The sequence below is a fragment of the Ascaphus truei genome, chromosome 19, assembly GCF_040206685.1.
Source record: "Ascaphus truei isolate aAscTru1 chromosome 19, aAscTru1.hap1, whole genome shotgun sequence".
In the NCBI taxonomy this organism is placed as follows: domain Eukaryota; kingdom Metazoa; phylum Chordata; class Amphibia; order Anura; family Ascaphidae; genus Ascaphus; species Ascaphus truei.
In genome coordinates, this window is record NC_134501.1 from 6,457,057 (window position 1) to 6,479,163 (window position 22,107).

At 45.8% G+C, this 22,107-nt stretch overlaps 1 protein-coding gene across 2 annotated transcripts; it reads right to left on the minus strand.

The window, feature by feature from the left end:
- Window positions 1-447: 447 nt before the first annotated feature.
- Window positions 448-21,891, minus strand: LOC142469767 (fatty acyl-CoA hydrolase precursor, medium chain-like). 2 transcript variants are annotated; one of them, XM_075576385.1, is made up of 15 exons: window positions 19,608-19,614; window positions 19,204-19,263; window positions 18,319-18,397; window positions 17,830-18,034; window positions 17,311-17,449; window positions 13,570-13,703; window positions 13,052-13,205; window positions 10,961-11,071; window positions 9,867-9,971; window positions 7,143-7,283; window positions 6,332-6,409; window positions 5,854-6,001; window positions 4,801-4,953; window positions 4,169-4,241; window positions 448-1,064 (listed from the first exon to the last, which is right to left on the minus strand). In XM_075576385.1, exons 3-15 carry the CDS (start codon window positions 18,356-18,358, stop codon window positions 878-880), a joined length of 1,668 nt encoding a protein of 555 aa, XP_075432500.1. In that variant the 5' UTR covers window positions 18,359-18,397; window positions 19,204-19,263; window positions 19,608-19,614; the 3' UTR covers window positions 448-877. The 2 variants fall into 2 exon arrangements, with proteins under 2 accessions (XP_075432500.1, XP_075432499.1); XM_075576384.1 differs by lacking the exons at window positions 18,319-18,397; window positions 19,204-19,263; window positions 19,608-19,614 and adding an exon at window positions 21,669-21,891.
- Window positions 21,892-22,107: the final 216 nt, after the last annotated feature.

The window sequence follows — 22,107 nt, forward strand, 5'->3', positions numbered from 1 at the left end:
GAGCTTAAATTAATGGGATTCAGCGCCGGAGACCCCCTGCTTCAATGCTATGTTTAAAAAAAAAATAACATTTACAAAAACATACCCTGCTTGGATTGCCTCTTTAAAGAAAGAATATCTTTTTTTTACATCAACTGTCACTCGTACAAAGTGCTGTGTCCCAGAGGCACAATATATACAGTATTACCTATACCATGCACTGACAGCAACCATACAGGGCATCATATTCCATACTGTCTATGGTATGCAAACCCCTGCAGTGGGGAGAACGGCAGAGAGGGGTAAAAGGCGGGTGAAGATCACATGTATGTAGGTAAAAATCCTCTTATTATTAAGAGCCGTTGAAGAATAAATTAATTATTCTAACTAAATGTTTCCAACAATTGCATGAAAAAAAAAAAAAACAAGTTGGGTAAATAAAGTGATTTAAAAGGAAAAACCAGCAACAAAAATAATTCAATTTTATTTAAGAAGATGTGTTTATGTCACGGTTCAATATTTAGTCAATAAGCATTTCACAGTATATTAGTAGCATTTATTAAACCGGTTTACATTGTCAAAGAAAGTGTAATCAAAGAAAGTGTAATCAAAGAAAGTGTAATCAAAGAAAGTGTAATCACAGGTCTAGTAATTAATCAATTTGGTTGTATTACTCCAGTGGATTTAGAATGAATTACAAAATGTTATAAGTTTGTGGCTTAAAGCAACAATCTTTGCAGATGGGTTTTCTTGAACTGAACTGCTCAATTTTCAGCTCAGGGAACACCCTTCCCCCCCCCCTTTCTCTCCCCTCCCCCCCGCGCGTTTCCTGGATACTTGCCGGTGAAGTAAAAAAATGTCGTTACAAGGTACTGATGTTAAGAAGGAATAGGTGGATTTACAGCTCCGTCCGCTCGGCCGTTCCTTCGGCGATCTTTCGGACCTCCCGGGGTAAAGTCTCGGTCCAGAACTTGAATCTCTTCTCCTTCAGCTTCTTCGCCGATTGTATCTTCAAGTTGATTTCAAGATAATCTTCATCGTCATCATACTTTGGCCATTCTGCCAGGCCGGGCCCATTGGGATTACTACGGGTGATAGGTTAAAGAACATGTTAATTAGTAGCGGTGCAGTAATAATGAATACACGTGTATTAACGGAGAGGAATAGTTGGCTTGTGGTCAATCCATTTGCTCCCAGAGGGGCCTCCAAAGTATTGTACTTCTCAGAGAGGCCGCCCACTTTGTTTGTTGTTTGATTATTCAAAAAATAGGAGCTCGCACTTGCAGGAGATTGGGGTTCTCCTGAAGCGGATTGCAGCAAGAGCATAGCAGTTATATCTATTTACACACTGGGACAGCGCGAGCGCGGACTACCTGTGACTATGCGCGGAACACGCCCCCTGCGGCGTGTTCCCTCCTTACCTGTTGTACTTCTGATCGCCGCCCTCTAGCGGCGAGTCAAGGTTATCTGATGTCGGTCTGTGTCCTGAACTCTTCCCTGCTTCCGCAGAGGCCGCGCCTCTGTTCCACCCCTGCCTTGTCTTCTCTACAGGAAGTGACTTCAAGCATACTGAAGCAAGCGACGCCATCTTGCTTTCTGGCAAATCCAGCCCTCTTAATCCTGGCAGGAAGTAAGCCTCACTCTGACTCACATTGCTATCAGCTGCCGTTGCCCTTTAAATAGTCAGTTGCTACCTTCCCTGTTGCCTACAAGTACTCTCATCACCTGCTGTTCCTGCCTGGGAACTTTACTCACCTCCTTTGGATTCCCGGAAGACTAGAACATTACTCCTTCTAATACTGAGGTTAGTTTACCGTACAGGTAGTGTAGGACCTGCTGATTAGGGTTTACCTTGACGTGGTAGCAGGCTTACAATACTTTGGCCAAAGCATTCAACTAAAGAACCCTTACTTTGAATGAAGTATTTCTGCACTTTTCTGTTACTGGCTCTATGCCTTTAAGGAGGCTGGGCGTCCTCCAAGAAGCAATTCTATTGTGACCTTGTGCTCTGGACACTTTCCTTCCCTGCTCCTCACTTGTGGCAAAACCCTCACCCCGCGGTGGTGCCTGAGAACGCGCGCATTCCCGCTCTGCTGCCACAGCATGCGCGCACATGCAGCTGGGCCAGTCATCTCTCTGAGCTTGGCTCCGTACTTCCGGACGCGTCGCGCATTCTCCTGCATGCGGTGCGCTCCCGTGACTACGTGCGCCGATCCCCAGCTGCGCGGCAACTCATTTCTCCTATATCGTGTCTCCTGCGGCTTCCCCACCTCGCTATTGGGTTCCTTCCCTCCCCTCGCTTGTGTGCAGGAGCACAAGCGTAACACTAACACACTGTGATTATTCAAAAAATGTACAAAAATACAAGATTAAAATCTAAGCATATATTATACAGCAATATTTTCCGTTTCCACGCAATTTTCCACCCACCACGTTACTCTGTGCCCGGGATATACTGTGCAGCTACTACAGGTATGAGAGAAGCCACGTTACTCTGTGCACGGGACATACTGTGCCGCTATTACAGGTATGAGAGAAGCCACGTTACTCTGTGCCCGGGATATACAGTGCAGCTATTACAGGTATGAGAGAAGCCACGTTACATACTGTGCAGCTATTACAGGTATGAGAGAAGCCACGTTACTCTGTGCCCGGGATATACAGTGCAGCTATTACAGGTATGAGAGAAGCCACGTTACTCTGTGCCACGTTACATACTGTGCAGCTATTACAGGTATGAGAGAAGCCACGTTACTCTGTGCCCGGGATATACAGTGCAGCTATTACAGGTATGAGAGAAGCCACGTTACTCTGTGCCACGTTACATACTGTGCAGCTATTACAGGTATGAGAGAAGCCACGTTACTCTGTGCCCGGGACATACAGTGCAGCTATTACAGGTATGAGAGAAGCCACGTTACTCTGTGCCCGGGATATACAGTGCAGCTATTACAGGTATGAGAGAAGCCACGTTACTCTGTGCCACGTTACATACTGTGCAGCTATTACAGGTATGAGAGAAGCCACGTTACTCTGTGCCCGGGATATACAGTGCAGCTATTACAGGTATGAGAGAAGCCACGTTACTCTGTGCACGGGACATACTGTGCCGCTATTACAGGTATGAGAGAAGCCACGTTACTCTGTGCCCGGGATATACAGTGCAGCTATTACAGGTATGAGAGAAGCCACGTTACTCTGTGCCACGTTACATACTGTGCAGCTATTACAGGTATGAGAGAAGCCACGTTACTCTGTGCACGGGACATACTGTGCCGCTATTACAGGTATGAGAGAAGCCACGTTACTCTGTGCACGGGACATACTGTGCCGCTATTACAGGTATGAGAGAAGCCACGTTACTCTGTGCCCGGGACATACTGTGCAGCTATTACAGGTATGAGAGAAGCCACGTTACTCTGTGCCACGTTACATACTGTGCAGCTATTACAGGTATGGGAGAAGCCACGTTACTCTGTGCCCGGGACATACTGTGCAGCTATTACAGGTATGAGAGAAGCCACGTTACTCTGTGCCCGGGATATACAGTGCAGCTATTACAGGTATGAGAGAAGCCACGTTACTCTGTGCCACGTTACATACTGTGCAGCTATTACTGGTATGAGAGAAGCCACGTTACTCTGTGCCACGTTACACACTGTGCTTGAAAACGAGAAGCAACGCTCAATGAATTTCTTTTTTAGCTAAAATATTTAATAAATAAATAGTGAGCTACAGGAAGTAAATCTGCAGAGGAAACGTAAACAAAGATCAACAGCGCATGGCATCTGTGTCTGTGTGTCTGTGTGTGTGTGTGTGTGTGTGTGTGTGTGTGTGTGTGTGTGTGTGTGTGTGTGTGTGTGTGTGTGTGTGTGTGTGTGTGTGTGTGTGTGTGTGTGTGTGTATGTATATGTGTATATTTTCTCCAATAAGGTAACTTAATTTAAGGGGTTTTAAGGTAGGGGGTAGCGTTTGTATTAGGGGTTTAGATTAGCGGGTTTTAGGGTAAGGTTAGGATTACCTTGGCTTGGAAGCGGGTGGTGGGGCGATGTCCCTGCAGAGAGGTGAGTGGCGCATAAACGCCGCCAGCGATTTGGTCACGGCAGAATGGCCGCAACCAAATATCCTATACAGCATAGATGTGCGATGTAACAAAAATGCAGGTAAGAAGATAAATAAATACTCATACCCATGGCGAGCAAAGTTGGCCCAATATTTCATCACCGTCTTACTTAGGGCTTTTTCTTTATCTGTTGTATGGCCTGGCGAAGAAAGACGTGTCCATTAGTGGCTGGATGAAGTTAGAGAAGTATAACTTTACAGGTTAAAGCTGCAGACCAAGCAATATCCTACATCTGGGTTTTTAAATTAATCAGTTCTGTAGAACGAGAAAATACTTGTAGCATTTTTTTAAACAGTTCTACATTACATGTTTATCATATTATAGTGTAACAAGCATTTTTGTTTCTACAGCAACCATTTACAAAGTCACACCCCCTTCCTCTTTTGAAACAGGCTCTGGCACACCCCTTTTTGAGCCCTGCCCTCTCTCTAGCCGTGCACCAATTGTATCTAGTGACTGCCTGGTCACATGATCTTCCCCACAAAACTTTGTATCTTTGGTCCTCTCCTGCTGCACTGCCATTTAGTGAACCCACGAGCCGAATCTTCGCTGATCGATCACAGGAGAACGGATCGATCGATAACTTCGCTAATTACTTATAATTGTGTGGATTGTATTGATGCGCATATTAAAGGGTTGGGGGTGGGGGGGCAGCATACATGACATGAAAAACAAAATGAATCCAGTCAATGGCTTACCAATGAAAACGGCGTCGTCTTTGCTCAGGAACGGAGCGCCCATGACAAATAAAAGTTCATCTCCGTGATCGGCTTTCACAAAATCGGGTTTTGAATCATCAAATATCGAAGGACGGTGCTGAAATTCGTAGAGGTAAACGGGAAGGTCGGAATCTGGAGGATAACAGAAAGGGACTTAGAAGCGTTAGAGCCAGAATACCCTCTGTTCTTGGCCTCATCTTCTATGCCGAGCTTCAGTGGCTAATGTAACACTGATAACATTCAAGTTTTATTTCCACTGGAATATGTTCATGTCCCTTTGGTAACACATGGGTTAAAGTTCATGTACAATAGCAGTGGTACTATACAGGGGTGACCAACTCTAGTCCTCAAGAACCACCAACAGGCCAGGTTTTAAGGATATCCCTGCTTCAGCACAGGTAGCTCAGTCAGACTGGCGGGCTAATTCCGCGGCTGCTGCCCGGGGCAGGAGGATGGACACCCTGCTTGCCCTGCGCATGCGCGCCGGGACCTTGGCTCTGCACATTCGCACGGGGAATCGCCGCCATTTTTCTTTTTTTATATAACGGGCCCGGCCGCGCAGGGTGCCCGGGTGGCCGGGACCCCTGACTCACAGGGCCCAGGACGCCAACCCCGGCAGACCCCCCCTGTTGGCGGCCCTGCTTGCGGTAGCTTTGTCCTAATTCTCTATTGTATCTGGTATTGAACGGTAAGCTTGCCGGAGAGAGACAATACCTGGCCTGTTGGTGGCTCTTGAGGATGGCGTTTGGCCACCGCTGTACTATGGCATTGACTGGTTTCTAGAAACCACCTAGCACCTACAAGCGATTAGTGAAGTTGTCTGTCTGATGCTTTAAGATACTATATTACGCTGGGGAAACAAGCTATCCGATACAGTGCATGTGAAATGATGCAGTGCTGTCCTCTCCTGTGCCACAATGAGTGAGGTGTGCCCGTAACCTTACTTGTGTGTAAACATTGGCAAGTATGTATGAAACCTACAAACCGATGGTCTGTCCTGAGCTGGGCAGAGCCCGTGACAGTGTTACGTACCTCTGTGATATTTAGCGGTTCTGAGGGCTGGAATAACAAAAACGAAGTCTCCGCACAAATCGAGGAACCGGTTTCGGATTTCATGAGGATCATTCGTGCCACCAAAGTACTCGTCCATTATCAGAGGAAGGAATTCGCCAATGGAACCCTGGAAGAATGGTGAGGAAATCCCAAGTCAGAACTAGGAATGCTAACCAGGCCTAATTTAACAGGACTGGATTGTCCCACCACCAATTGTATGGGACAGCAAAATATCCCGAATATTGGAACAGTTTCACTTTCTTTGTCTTCAGCTGCGTTTAGTAGACTGGGGAGGCACAGAGTAAGCAGTGAAATGGAAGGAAGGTATATCACATCTGGTAAGCTCCACTGCTGGGAGTAAAGTGATCAAAACTTCCCAAACAGGAGTCTTTAAATAACAAAATAAACAGACCCCTTTTAATCGGGGAAATACACAAAGGCAGGATACAGGTCTTACCATCAGAGGCATTGTCTGTAGAACTGTCAGGACTGTATCCTTATCCATCCCTTCTTCAAATCCAGTGATATTCACGATCTGGCCCCAAAAACACAGTAATGGTTTAAGTTAATGAAAACAATTTATACTTTTCTCCGTTCTCTCTGATAAAAGGCAAAGAAGGATGGGGGGGAAGGGGGGGTTGTTTATGTTACAAGCTTTTCCACCTCTCAGGGTCCTTCATCGGGTATGGCAGAGCCGTAGCTGTGAGAGGTTGGAAAGCTTGTAACATATCAACTACTTGTTGTTCCTATAAAAGGTATCACACCCCTCCTCCCTCTCCCTGCTTTGTTACTCTCGAATAAAAGGTGTTATTACCTCAACGCAGGTCAGTGGACAGATAAAAATGATCATAGCAGTTTTCTTACCATAAAAGAGTAAAGTAACTAACAAATCAATATAGAACAAATACAGGATGTTTTCAATGCTATTATTTGAGAATATGCTCTCTCAGGGGTGTTTGACTCCAGTCCTCAAGACCCCCCAACAGGTTAGGTTTTCAGGATATCCCTGCTTCAGCACAGGTGGCTCAATCAGTTCCTGCTTCAGCATAGGTGGCTCAACCAGAGGCTCAGTCTTTGACTGAGCTTCTGATTGAGCCACCTGTGCTGAATCTGGGATATCCTGAAAACCTGACCTGTTAGGGGGTCTTGAGGACCAGAGTTGGACATCCCTGCTCTATCTGCCCGTACTAAGTTGTCCATATATAACTGAATGGGCAGTGTGGCCTTAGTTTTCTGAGCTATAAAACAAATATAAAAATGTTTCTTACCTTAGGAATTAGATAACCACATTCCTGGTTAGTAACTCCAGTCATAAAAGGGACACGGTTGCTTTCTTTGCTAACCAGAATCTCTTCTGCACTTTTGGGGAAAAACACCCCGTCAACACAAGCAGGTATAACTGGGAGCTTCTGCAGAGACAGAAAATTAACACTTTTACAGGTGTAACCCCCTGTGTATGCCAAGTAACACTAGAACACTGCCCCATAGCAGGTACCTCTCCATGGACATGTGACGACGATAAGCCAGTAGCAAGGCTGCTGAAGGAGGAGGGACTATGAGGGGGAGTGAGCCCTGAGAGCGAGCTCAGATCTGCAGGGTGCTGATAGTCTCCTGTGGGCAGGGATCCGCAAATGTCCCATGGGGACAGCTGATCAGCAGAGAGTCCAGCAGCAGAGAGCCGGAGCGAGACTGCTAATGGAGTGGGTCCCACGATCGGTCATAGGAATATTGGTACCGCAATACACCTCTCCTCGAAGTACAGGCCTGGAACCTACAGTGACATTACACGGGCACCCAAGGGTACCTGTACTACACATATAGGCCTGACCGCCCAGGATTGGGAGGCCTATCGCATGGACTATAACTCCTATTACTGAGGATCACAAGGTTACGATTACCTGTTTCTATATCTAAATATTCTCTTCATAAACCTGTTAACTATATCTCAAGCTTGTGTCCCCTATACTGGCCCCACGCATGTGTGGGAGGTAATAAGTATACAAACTTAGGCCCCCGCCTCAGCGTCAGGTGTATAGTCTGAGCTATAGTAAAAAGAGAGGGGTTACACAGGTGTGGCAACATTTCGGCACCAACAAAAAAAATTACACATTATGCCGCACTAGTCACAAATAGTTATTGTAACTCTGTTTATCTGCATTTTCTGTCCTCTATATTGTATTCTCTGCCCTTAAAGAGACCCCTGGAAGGCAGCATGTTAGTATCTATATTCTGTAGCAGTTGTATTTTGCTTTCTGGAGTAATTCTTCTGGCTTTAGCTTTCCCAACCTTTAAACCGGTTTACATTATATTGATGATATTTCCGGCTCAATCAGTATGCTGTTATCAACAAAAGACAAAAATACTCAATGCTACATCCAAGGTGACAAAATACATAGTTAAATACTTCATTGTTAGTATTCTCATGAGTAAGGGTGTATTTAATTAAACCCTTTGGCCAAAGCGTTATAAGCCTTATAAGCGTTATAAGCCTGCAGCCACTCCACGGCATGACCAGTATGCAGGTCCTATGCAGGGGGAGAATGGTGTCAGTAGACCTGTCCTGTACAGACACATGGAAGAACCTGCTACTTAAAAAGTGGGGTGCAGTGAGCTTAAACTTGGGTGGAGGGGCCAACAACCTTCAGACAACTGATAGTACTGTAGTTGAAAATTAAAATGAATGAACACACAATCCCAGCTGTTATAACAGGTCTGGTATAACCGGTATAACAGTGTCTCCTATATAATTTGCTGGCTAATTTTTTTGAGTTAGAACACGCATTGTTCCCTAATAAACTCCCCTTGCACAATCCAGCCGGGGCACGAGTTTACAAACAGTTGCATAATAACAGAACATTGTAAGATGCCTTCCGTCTTTCCAACATACACAGCGTTACAATTATGTGGTTTGTGCAGCACGCTTGATTTTGCCGTATAAGTTGATGCAAAGAGAGAGTTTTCGGATATTGCATCTTTGCTTTATTGGGGTCTCTGTATCAACGTGTTCATATTTATGCCTTGGTGGGCTGCAAGAAAATGAGTAACAATCCCCTCCAGAAACCTAATTATAGTGTTTAGCCCCCTAAGCATTTCCTGTTCATTTTGTCCCTAGCCTGAACTGGGGTGTCCCTTTGGGCTGCACTGATGCACCCCAACATCTGGGGATCCCGCTCCGGCTATGGACTGAATTTTATGCATGCCCGACACAAAAAGAAGCTGGCCCAGTGTTCGCTCCGGCAGCCAATAGAAAGCCATAACATGATCAGGAAGTTACGTTGTGACTTTCTATAGGTGACCCCATGCCATGTAGCCATATTTGTAAAAGTGACCGTGAGCAGGACAATCTCTATATAACAATAGCGCAGAGAAATGGACAATGAGCACCTATAGAATACATCAGGGGTGGCCAAATCCAGTCCTCAAGGGTTACCAACAGGTAGGTATTAGGGATATCTCTGCTTCAGCACAGGTGGCTCAGTCTTTAATTGAGCCACCTGTGCTGAAGCAGGGATACACTGAAATCTGACCTGTTGCTGGCTCGAGGACTGGAGGTAGCCACACCTGACCTATGGTCTACACCAGCGGTTCCCAACTCCAGTCCTCAAGAACCCCCAACAGGTCAAATGTTAAGGATATTCCTGCTTCAGCACAGGTGATTTAGTCAAAAGGAATGAGCCACTGATTGAGCCAGCCATCCATCTGTAACCATAGACACAGAAGCCTCATTGTACCAAGCTCCTCTGACTGTTACACTCTGCTCATGTCACTCTGCAATTCGGAAGATCACAATTCAGCATCTCTGCCATCATCTCTCTCTCAGCCAGGAACAAGACAATCCTGTAGGGCCGAGTTGGCGTAAACTTCCGCCCCCCACATCTACGCTACAGTATGAGTAATAAAGCGCTAATTCTGCACAGAGACACTTCTATAGAGCTTGATACATACACCCCCCCCCCCCCTACATCTATTAACGAGATTACTATATACAGTACCATGTTTGCAGTTATTTTAACAATCTCCTCTTCGGTTTTCTTCTTCAAACAGTCTAACACCACAGCCGCCTCCGGCGACTCGCAGCCAGATATATTCGCAATGTGCTGCAAAAAGGCAAAACACCGAATGTTTAAAGATGCATTCGGGGGGAGGATCCGCCGCACCCTAATACTCGGAAACACAGAGCTAGTGTTACATTTTCTGCTGCCGGTCAGGTGTCCAGTATTGAACTGTCCTGTATTAGGACACTGTCCAATACAAAATGAGAGCAGTAAATTGCTGTGTATGGTTGTCCTTATCTACATTAAATAACACTAGTACTCTGTACTTCTCTAGATAACAGCTGCAGGCTTTTCATTGGTAACTGGCTTTAATGATCAGCTATTCTGATGAGGGTGACGATAGGGACATCTTTTACCGGACCAATCTGTACAATTAAAGTCGATGGGATCGGCACTACTGCAATTTAATAAACTCCACAGATTCTAATAAAGGGGCTAATATCTAGTTCTGTGAGCCCGTGTATTAAAGTGGCATTGACAGGTGGTCTCCGGGGCTGAGCCGCATTGATTTTCTCTCCGGGACCCCCTGCATCCTCTAGTACTTACCGCGGAAGGTGATGCCGCCGGTAGCAGCTCCGGCTGAGCACAGAAAATCTTATTGGCTCGCAAGTATAAATGGAGAAGTCGTGATGTCATCCCTTGCGGCTTCCTATTGGTCCATGTGCTGCAGGACCTTTAAACAGTTATGAGATACCGGCACCCCTACTGATGCAAGTATCCCAGGGAGCAGGGGGCCCTCAGAGCTTAAATCAACACAGTCCAGCCCTGGAGACCCCCTGCTTCCAACCTAAGTAGGATTTATTGTCAATATCATAAAATGATAAAGCCTTATTTTTCCAATCTGTAAAATGACCACGTACAGTACCAGCCGGGCCCATTATTGAGCCACCTAATTGTCCACTCATATAAAACTAGTTGTTCTAACACCATGATAGGCACATTCATTACAGAAGTGTTCTGTGAGACCGGTCACTATATGGGACGGGAGCGGTGCCGCTCCTTCCAGAATCGAACGGATTAGTAAAACTTACGTTTCGGACAAACGCGAGCTCAGGTTTACTGACCACGAAGCCAGGCATCAGTGCCACCCCGCTCTCCGATATGGCTTTGTGAAACAAGCCCTTGGATAAAGGAGACAAGACCTGAAAATATGATAAAAATACGGCAGAGAAAAATTATTGGAAATAGATCAAGATGTAAATTAAAGCTGCAATCCTCTCTGCTCACCCCCTCTGGTTACTATTGTGATGTCACGCTATATTTATCAATACCACCCAACCTAAACTGTGTAGTTGCATTCTGGAGGTTTCACTTCCTGACAATTTGCTTGCCAGGGAAATTAAAATGGCCGCCGACATTCACACACATTAAAAAAAACCCTGCAAAGGTTGTAATGGGTACAGTTAAAACAGCAATAAAGGACTTCCAAGGGGCGGCTGAACAAGATGGCCGCTCGCAGTGGGAGCTCCGCATCTGGCTTTCAGTCCTAACCCCAACCAGCTCTAGTAACCTGGAACGCCAGTGCTGAGGTTGGGCGCAGAGTGTCAGAGCAGCTTCTGGAGGACAGTATGGCTCCCCTCCATATCCACGGAGTCAACTGAAGGAGCTTACAAATCGGGATGGTCCAGGAACAGCGTCGGCAGGGCCTCACATGCGGCCACAACCAACACAGGAGCCCTGAAACTGAGGCTGTCCTGCCGGTAGGACGCGGCACTCGGGAGTGGGCTGAAGAGGTACAGCCAGTTCCTCTGCATCAAACCCCGTGGTTACAGGGGCCCCATACTCATCCTCACAACAATTAACCTGATTGTCAGAAGAGAGCAGGGGGTGTAAGTCTCACTTTCTCCGCTGCGTCTTGTTGTCATGGCAACCCAGCACCATTTGACATCTCGGTGCCATGAAGAGGGACACCGACAGGTAGGAGAAGGTAAGAGGCCCCGCACCGTGCCCCGTAATTTTACTAGCCGGCCCTGGTTGGCGAGATACAGAGAAGAACCTCAAACACAGAAGACTCTCTGGAAACGCGCTCTCAAAAGCTTGAGGTTCTTACTAAAGAAAATGCAGATCTCAAATATAAATTAGATGACTTGGAAAACAGATGTAGAGCAGTATAACGTTAGAATAATGGGACTTCCAACACAAGCAAAAGATCAGATCATCTCCGTCTCATCTGTTCTCCCATCTCTGCTCGGCATGGATTAGTGTCGTTTACCTCTTAAACTAGAGAGAGCTCATTGGCTGGGTGTGCAAAATCCAGAGGGGGACCAATTCACGCCAAGACCAGTTCTAGCAAAGTGTCCTGAGTTTCAAGACAAGGTTGATGTTCTAAGAGCCTTCAGACAGCTACACGAGGAGATCTTTGAAAACAATAGGAATCTTTCAAGATGTTTCCATTGATGTATCCAAGAAAAGGCTTCCACAAATATGCTCAGACATGGCGAGGAAGCCTATACGTAAAGTTTTCCCTCGTTTATCCAGCACAATTAAAAATATCTTGCAAAGAGGGAGCCAAGACTTTCTACACGCCACAACCAGCACAAGACTACTTGACAGGCCTAGCGGACAACTACTCTGCTCTACAGACAAGAGATATACGCAACGGTCAGAGACACGGGGAACACCTCACTATATCTCTGGCATTCTTCCCAAGGTTCCCCTTGAATCTCCGGACTCAGGGAGAAGGAAGGCTGGAGAGACAAAATAGACTAATACCAATGGTATCAGAGGCCTCAGAGACATCCAGTGGGGACCTGGGTTCTTCACCAGTTTGTAACCAAGATGTTTCTTGATTTCAGGAATAGTATCTACCGGTGTTTATGTGTTCGCTTGTTATATATTCAGTTATGGTTTATACTGTTGTTGAATTGTTGTTTAAGTCACACCTTTAATACATATTTTTTTTTCTCTGAAGCCGAACCCCATTAATTTCAGCTTCGGGGACCCACTTCTCCCCGAGATACTTACCTCCGTAGAGGTGGCGGTATCTCTGTAAAGTATAAAGGTTCTGCTCACGCGGGCCAATAGGAAGCCGCCAGGGATGAAGTTACAGTTTCCTATTGGCCCGTGTGATGCGTGACATTTAGACACCACCATTTTGTTAGGCACAAAAGAGTAGAACTTACCAGCGCAGAAACACTCACTCCACCTGCAGACTCCCCAAATATGGTGACAGACTGGGGGTCACCTCCGAAATCCTCAATGTTTTCTTGAACCCACTGTAGAGCTGCAACTTGATCCAACATTCCAAAATTCCCCGGAGCCTTAGCATCCCCAGTGCTGGGACATGGGAAAGAGAAAAGAAGGGTTAATAACATGGATCTTTAGTATAATGGTATTGTGCTACACCTAGCAACCAAGCAGGAGGCATCTAATGGGAATAAAACCGGCTATGGCAGGGGCGGCCAACTCCAGTCCTCAAGGGCCACCAACAGGTCAGATCAAAGACTGAGCCACCTGTGCTGAAGCAGGGATATCCCTAATACCTGGCCTGTTGGTGGCCCTTGAGGACTGGGGTTGGCCACCCCATGGCTAGGCAGAAACATTGTTCTCCGTGTTTATGGATACACATGTACATTGTTTATGTGTTTATGGATACACATGTACATTGTGTGTTACTCACACAGCAGAGCAGGTGATTTACCTAAAGAATCCCAAAATGCCCAGTCTATACTGCAATCCTACAATCACCACGTTCTCATGTGCACTTAAAGCAGTTCCAGGAAACATGAAAGCTCCTCCCATCGTTAGACCTCCTCCGTGTATGAAAGCCATGACCTAGACAAAACAGAAAATATACTATAAAAGCCCATCTACTTCCACAAACATCTGAAATCAAAGAGATTTTAATGTCAGCATCCTTCATTTGATTGACATGATAAACCCAATGGAAAAGTTCTGGTTCGAGGGGAGGAACTATTATTATTGTTATTGTATAGTATGTGTGTGTGTGTGTGTGTGTACGTGTGTGTATGTGTGTGTATGTCTTTATTTATATAGCGCCATCGAGGAACATAGCGCTTCACAGCAGTAATACGCGTGACATAACATTATAACATAGCGTGGGAATAAGTGCTTCAGACATTCAAGTAACAGTAGGAAAGGGAGTCCCTGCACTGAAGAGCTTACAGTGTAAGTGGTAATTTGGGAGAACTTACAGAGACAGTAGGAGGGTGTTCTGGTAAGTGCGTCTGTAAGGGGACAAGGTCAGTGCATCTGAGATGTATAGTATCAGCCAGCGGAGCTGCCCATATGTTTTGTTAAAGAGATGTGTTTATAGATAGGTCTTAATGGTGGCTAGAGAGGGGGTGCTGGTCAGATATTGAGGGGAAGGGCATACCAGAGGTGTGGGGCAGTGAGTGAGAGGTTTTAGGTGGGAGAGGGATTTAGATACAAAATATTTGTGAAGCACCAACATATTCCATCGCACGGTACAATGAGGTACAGAGATATCTATATTACATAAACAGTTGCATACAGGTGAGGACAGACATGCACAAACAGATACAAGCGATAATGAGAGCCCTGCTAATTAGAGTTTACAATCTAGAGGGAGTGAGGGACAATGTTGAAACAAGAAGGAAAGGATAAGGTTATTGTAGGATAAGGTGAGGCTCAGGTTGGAATATAGCCCAGTCTTACAGCTTAAGCTATTAGTGTGTGTGTGTGTGTGTGTGTGTGTGTTTGTGTGTGATGTTACATAGGGTGGAGATTGGTCCAGTTAGACAGTTGCTCCCAATGGGTTAGAGGGGAGAAGAGTTGGATGTGGGGTAAGTAGTATGTCAACACCACTGCCCTGTCTATTCCCTGGTTCAGGGGTGTGGCTGAGGGAGAGACCACCGTAGGAGAGTGCAGCAGGAGAGGCGGTGTATGGGGGGCCGGGCCAGGTTTCTGTAATTGCTTGAAGGTTGAGAGAGTTGGAAATGAACAGCTCATGCTATGCAGCGAGTTTGTTGCAGACGGACCGTGCGTTCCATAGGGCACAGGACAAGGGAAGGGAGAGGTGTAATGGGGTGATCGGCAGGGTGTGGTGAGAAGGAGACTTTGGGGCAGGGTGTGGGCCGTGAGAGGATAGGTATGTGGAGAGGCCAAGATTGGGACACATGTTACCACAGAGTAGGAGTAGTAGTGACTGAGGGGAGGAAGAGAGTAGAATAATGAGTGTTTGGGGTGATGGGGTGTGATGTGAGAAGCAGAAGGAGTTGATAGCTGCAGAGTGAGGGAGATAACAGTAGAAAATGGGAAATTAAGCAAGAGGGTTTGTGGGTAAAAGTGTGTGAGGCAAAGTGCCATTGAGAGCAGGTAGTCCAAAGCGGAGAGGTGGCTGAAGTCATTATTTAGTACAAACTTTTCTCTCTCTGATTTCTCCATTTCCTCTCTCTGACCATCACATAATCTCATTTTCTCTCTCTCACTTCTCCCCTTCTCCACCTCCATCTACCCCTCGTTTCTGCAGAGACCAGCGCTCAATTAACCTACCAGCTTTTGATTCCATGTTACGCTCCTCCCTCTCCTGTCTCAGTTCTGCTCCAGACAACCTGGTCAGGAACTACAACTTTGCCCTATCCTCCTCTCTTGATCTACATGTCCCGCTTTCGCTCTGCCATTTTCGCCCTTCTAACCCCAGACCCTGTCTAAATTCCCACACGCACATACAGCGTTCCTGCACCCGTTCCTCTGAACGTCTCTGGAGGAAATCTCACACTCTCGCAGACTTCCTTCACTACAAAATGATGCTGTCCTGTTTCAACTCTGCCCTCTCTCAGGCTAAACAAGCCTACTTTTCTTCACTAATCAACATGCACAAGTCTAATCCATGCTGACACATCTCTGTCTTTGACTCCCTACTCTGACCACCCTCGGCTGCCTGTTCTTCTTCCTCAATTTCACCTCAGGACATTGATGACTATTTCAAGGAAAAGGTGGAATCCATACGTCAGGACATCCCCTCTGTATCCCCCTCCCATCCGACACCTTTTCCTAACTCTCCTCCTTCCTTCCTTGACTCTGTTTCCGCTGTCACAGAGGAGGATGTGTCACTGCTGATCCCCTCTTCTCCCTCTACCACCTGCCCTCTTGACCCCATTCCCTCCCATCTCCTAAAACCTTTTGCTCCTACTATAATCCCCACGCTCACACACATTTTTAACTCCTCCCTCTACTCTGGTACCTTGCCCTCTTCCTTCAAAACATGCAACAGTTATAGCATTACTCAAAAACAGCAAGCTTGACCCTACCTGTCATTCAAACTATCGGCCTATCTCCCTCCTGCCCTTTGCCTCTAAACTCCTTGAACGTCTTGTGTTCTCTCACTTGCTCCATTTTCTCAACACCTACTCTCTAATAGAGCCTCTACAATTTGGCTTCTGCACTGCTCACTCCACTGAAACAGCCCTCACTAAAATAACCCACCCACCAAGGCAGTCAAACCAGTCAACACCGGCAGTCACCCACCTGCCCAGGCAGAGAGTCACCCACCTGGGCAGTCAGTCAAGGTAGTCAGCCATAAGGCAGTCCTTTCATTCGTCCTGGACCCCATGATTTCTGTTGGCGGCCCTGCGCACACACACACAACACACATAAAGTGAAAGAATTAATAAAATCCCCAGAGTAGAGAGGGTGGGACAATTAATGGGTAGGTGTGCCTTAGGGCATTGTCAAATACACCAAGACCCATTGGCTGTAAGCCGTATATGAGTGTTGCCAGATAGGAGTGGATCTATGTCGACACAAGCCTGGGCTGGAGAGACTCCAGCTGTTTAACAAAGACTGATGTCTGCCTATTGAGATGGATTGCACTATTAGGTCATGGTCTCAAAAGTACACAAATAGTGAGTGGTAAAGAAATAGCATATGATTAGTCTGACTGTCCAGACAGCAAAAGGGTAAAACATATTAATAAACAACCATAGAACACATAAAAGGTACTATAACCACACCACAACACAAATAGTGTATAATTAACATCCATAATAATGAATATCAATATGCATATGGACGCTATGTGTACTCCTCCCCCCTGAAGAAGCGTGCCTCGTCACATGAAACGCGCGTCGGGGTGAAGTGACGTCACGCAGGTGGCGTTATACATATGTATCCTCTTTAATTTTGACTTTAGAGTGCAGAGTTAAAGGGACCTCTGTGGCCTCTAGGTCACTCTCAATGTGTTTTGTACGCCTAATTTTTCCCTTTTGGACCCAGTCATTTTATATTGTTGTCTTTTGGTTGAGCCACGGACCAGCTATACATACATACATACATACATACATACATACATACATACATACATACCAGTTGGAATAAAAGTTTACATTGGCGACAATCTGAGTGTATTGACACTGCGGAATGTGCTCCCATTTGCTTTCTATAATGTATCAATACTTACAGGTAACTTGGACTCCTTTTTTCGGTCTGCTGGAGTGTAGACATTTAGGAACAAACAGTCCTCAGAAACTGGGGGAAGCTCAATCTCTACCCTCAAGAATTCTTTCATTACTTCTAATGCCGATTTATCTTGTAAACACCTGGCAAGTAAAAAAGAGAATTATATGAATATCTTTGTAAAAGTATAAAGACACACACACACACACACACACACACACACACACACACACACACACACACACACACACACACACACACACACACACACACACACACACACACACACACACACACACACACACACTATGGTCCATGTTTACCAAGTAGTCTTTTCCCATGATTCACGTTCAGGAGCAGGGACCTTAAAGCCTTATAGCAGAAGACAGCTTAGTAAATTAGATATGCATGTGGTGGGTGTAGGAAGGAGGTTCCCACCTACGCAACTTCAACAGAAAAGACTAAAGAAATTTTTTTGTATGAAAAACATGTGTGAAACGGCCATAGTGCATGGGGAGCTTACACAGGTGGCTGCTCTGAGGCCTCTCTCACGGAGTTCCATGGTTCAGCTGGTTGTGGAGCAGAGAATCTTAATGGTCCAACTGGAGGCTTGGCAAAGGGAATTCCCAAAAAGGCATGGACGCCCTTCTCTGTCCCCTCTGCCTTGAGCATTTTCCCCTGCAGGTCCCCGTACTTTGTAGTCACCAATGGGTTTCCATCGTTGTTCCCTGAGAACGACATACATTTATAGCCATGTTACATCCATGCAGACTCGGGTTTTAAGCTACGTCTCTTCTTGAGATCGGGGATCAGATTTCTGAGCCGAGCTGTTGCTTTAATGCTATGGCACAATATGGCAATTACCTACACACACAGCAGGGCTTTGTTAACTTTAAATGGAAAAGCCAACCGTTGAGTAACCGATATCAGCTCTTGTTACGTACACACGTAGCAGGAGGCAGAAAAGCAGGCGTTGCTCATACTATTAGAATAAATAGAAGTCCCACTTTACCATGCAAATACATAGTAACTTCTCCGCACATATTTGTCATAGCGGTGTAATTGTTCTGTGTGAGCTTGTGTAGCGGCACCTGTGGTGATATTAAAAAGATGCAATAATCTATTATTCAATATTTTGGAACAAGCAGCCCCCTGGAGCAGTCTGTACCCCATCTCCTGGTAGAAATTACCATCATTTCCCTCTCCCTCACTTTTGCCACCTACCCCAGTTCCCCTATTTTTGTTATTATTGCCTTTTCCAATAAAAGAACAAAAGAAATGAAGAACTCAGTGTGCATCTACTGGGAGTGAGTTAACTACCTGCCTCTACCACTTGCCACAGTGTGCATGGGTCAGAACACATATAATAAATACACACACACAAGGTCGGGAGGTCCAAAGGCTGCAAATACATCCCACATCTTTCCTTTTCTCCAAGGACTAATGCAGGGGCGGCCAATTCCATGTGACGGTGAGGGGGTAAACAGGCTCACTAATAAAGGTTAAGCAAACTTTGTTGCCCCTGAGCTGTGTTTGGGGGTCCTAGAGTGTCAGCTCTTGAACCTGCCTGTTGCACATGTACTGCTATGCAATGTATGTAAAATGTGCGACAATAAAGAATTTTTGTGTTTTTACCTTTCCAGGAGTGCTAGGAAGCAGAGATTTTTGGGCTATGAGTTTCAGAGTAGGTTTTGCTGAGAGACTTATTTCAGATTGTGGCTATGTATCGGGATTCCAAAGTTATTGGACGCCCCAAACATGTACCCGGGAATCAGGTCAGATTCTCGGTTTAAAATGTGACAAAAAGAATAGAGGCTGGGGCGCTCCCTTGCTTCTTAGGCTTGTGATGCAGCCTGTTTTGTGATGTGTAACCAAATAAAGGGTAGTGTATACTTGCCTTTGTTGTTTTCTGCAGCTGGACCTGTAGAGAAGATAAAGCCCGAAATCTTCTTAGAATCTGCAGTGGAAACGGTGGGTTGGTCAGCGCACGGGTTTTTTACTCACAAGATGAAAAGAGAGGATAAAGAACACGTGATTAGTGTTTAATTAGCCAAACAGTACATTAAGTAGTAATAGAGGGTTGTCTACTAAAGTTTTTAATAAAATGCTTGAATAAAAACCTTGAATAAAAACTTTTCATATGTTTAAAAATGGAGTTCTGTGGTTAATTAAAATAATCTAAGGTGGGGGTAGTGAGATAAAAAAGGGGGGGTAAGAGCGGGTGATTAGAGGGCTTTAGTAAAGCCTGCTGTCTGATAGGGGTAGTAGTGCTGATTAGCAGAATTTGAGGGGCAGTCTTACTTTATCAAAGTGCTGCCAGAAGCAATGATTAGCTTCCTCCCCCTCTCAATGGAGGCAGTATGCAAGTGACTTATCTCCCGGGTGCCCAATTCAGAAGAAAAAAGGGCCGAACACGGTGAGTAAGTAAAATAGAATTTATTAAGTGCAAAAAAAAAACGCAAACAAGAATAACACTCACGATACAGCTTGGGCAACAGCCCAGCTTCAGCCTGATCGTCCGTTCACGCTCCTCCGACCAGTGTGCTTCCCGTGATCGCGTCCGATGGCGGGACCGGAAGGGGAGGGCTTACCGGATGTCAGCAGGCTGGCTGGGTCCTTCAGGCAATGGTTCCTCGGAACCTGACGAAGCATCACTGCGAAACGCGTAGTTCCCTGCCGGAGCCCATTGCCTGAAGAGCCCATTTTTGCACTTAATAAACTCTATTTTACTTACTCACCGTGTTCGGCCCTTTTTTCTTCTGAATTGGGCACCCGGGAGATAAGTCACTTGCATACTGCCTCCATTGAGAGGGGGAGGAAGCTAATCATTGCTTCTGGCAGCACTTTGATAAAGTAAGACTGCCCCTCAAATTCTGCTAATCAGCACTACTACCCCTATCAGACAGCAGGCTTTACTAAAGCCCTCTAATCACCCGCTCTTACCCCCCCTTTTTTATCTCACTACCCCCACCTTAGATTATTTTAATTAACCACAGAACTCCATTTTTAAACATATGAAAAGTTTTTATTCAAGGTTTTTATTCAAGCATTTTATTAAAAACTTTAGTAGACAACCTTCTATTACTACTTAATGTACTGTTTGGCTAATTAAACACTAATCACGTGTTCTTTATCCTCTCTTTTCATCTTGTGAGTAAAAAACCCGTGCGCTGACCAATCCACCGTTTCCACTGCAGATTCTCGGTTACATGGAAGCACAATGCTCCGGTCAAAATCCTACCCTGAAAACGTTCTTACAACCTACCGCCAGGATGTCCTGCTTCAGCACAGACCAGAAAAGGTAAAGATCCCAAGACCGATCAAAGTTTTGACTCCAAGCCCAAAGGATTGTCAATTTCACACCAAGGTCGGACCGACCCAAAGAAGCCTTGCGGAGCTAGCAAGGAAACGGCTGCAGGACTTCAGAGCAGGGTATTTTCTAAGTCCCACTTTCAGCACCATTTTAAGCAGAAAGTACGGTAGCGGCTGGAGGCTAAAGCCGATTTGAGTTCCAGGACTTTTGGAGCTAAGTCCCAGTCACACAACGGACTTCTTAAAGATTTTATTTCGGTCAAGGAAGTTTAGTTTTTCAGCCCAAACCCCGAGTAAGTGTGTTTTTTCCTGAATTATTAAGCAGGGATGTCCTGAGAATGTCACCTGTATGTGGCCCTTGAGGACTGGATTTGGCCACCCCTGTGTCATGCAGAGTGACCTGGGCTCACCTTTGCTGCACACAGTAATCTATTATTTTTAATCACAGGACAAAGTAAAACCCTAATCTAGCTCAAAGTGCAAAGCTATACATGAATAACCAATAACGGTGACATATTTAGAGGTGCTGTCCCACTTAGATCATAACAACAGGCAAACAATTTAATCATAACATGTGAATGTTACATAACACAATAGTGTAACTCCTTAAATTGGTTGTTTTCAACCTTTTTTTGGTTAGGGAACCCCAGAATTCAATTTTGAAATTCTGGGGAACCCCAACCTTTGCCCCCTGTCTCTCGCCACCCCCCCCCCATCACTCCCCCATCGCCCTGTCTCTCTCACCCCTCACTCTCTCCTCCTCAAACACACACACACTCCCCCTCACACACACACACACTCTCCCCCTCACACACACACACTCTCTCCCACTTACACACACACCGTGGCCGGAACCCCTGTGGGGTGCTCGCGGGAATGTGCTCACAAGCGGGATTTTTCTTTAAGTTACATTTCCTCTGAAAAGAAGGCGCAGCGCAAGGCTCAGTGTCTGCGCAGCGTAATGATACGGCGCGATACATTAATATTAACCCTTGTGCTGTTATCGGGGTCCTTGCATTGAGTTGCTGGCAGTAATATGGCGTATCTTACCTTTCTCTACGTCAGCCACACATGCCTGTAAGGTCAGGCACAGCAGGAGTGATATCTGCACCAGGGATCCCATTTGTACGAACCCTTCTCCTGAATCAGGACAAACCTGCACCAGAGAAACCGTTGGTTCGCAGCCTAGTGAGAGACTGGCTGAGATATGCCAGAGTGTGACAGGCAGCAGGAATAGCAGCTGCACAGCCTGGCTGAGGCTATGAACTGATTCCTATCACAGAGGGACTCTGAGAGACAGTCTGTAATTGGCTGCTCTGCAGCTCACTTTCCCCACTCACTTCCTGAATGAAGAAACAAACAGGACAAGTTCTTCTGGTAATACAGTGGTGGGGCGGAGAAGAAGAAAAAACCAACACAGTAACAATCAACACAAATCCCTTTGCTGCCAGGCAATCCCTTCTGGCTGTATAGGGGTTAAAGGGAATAT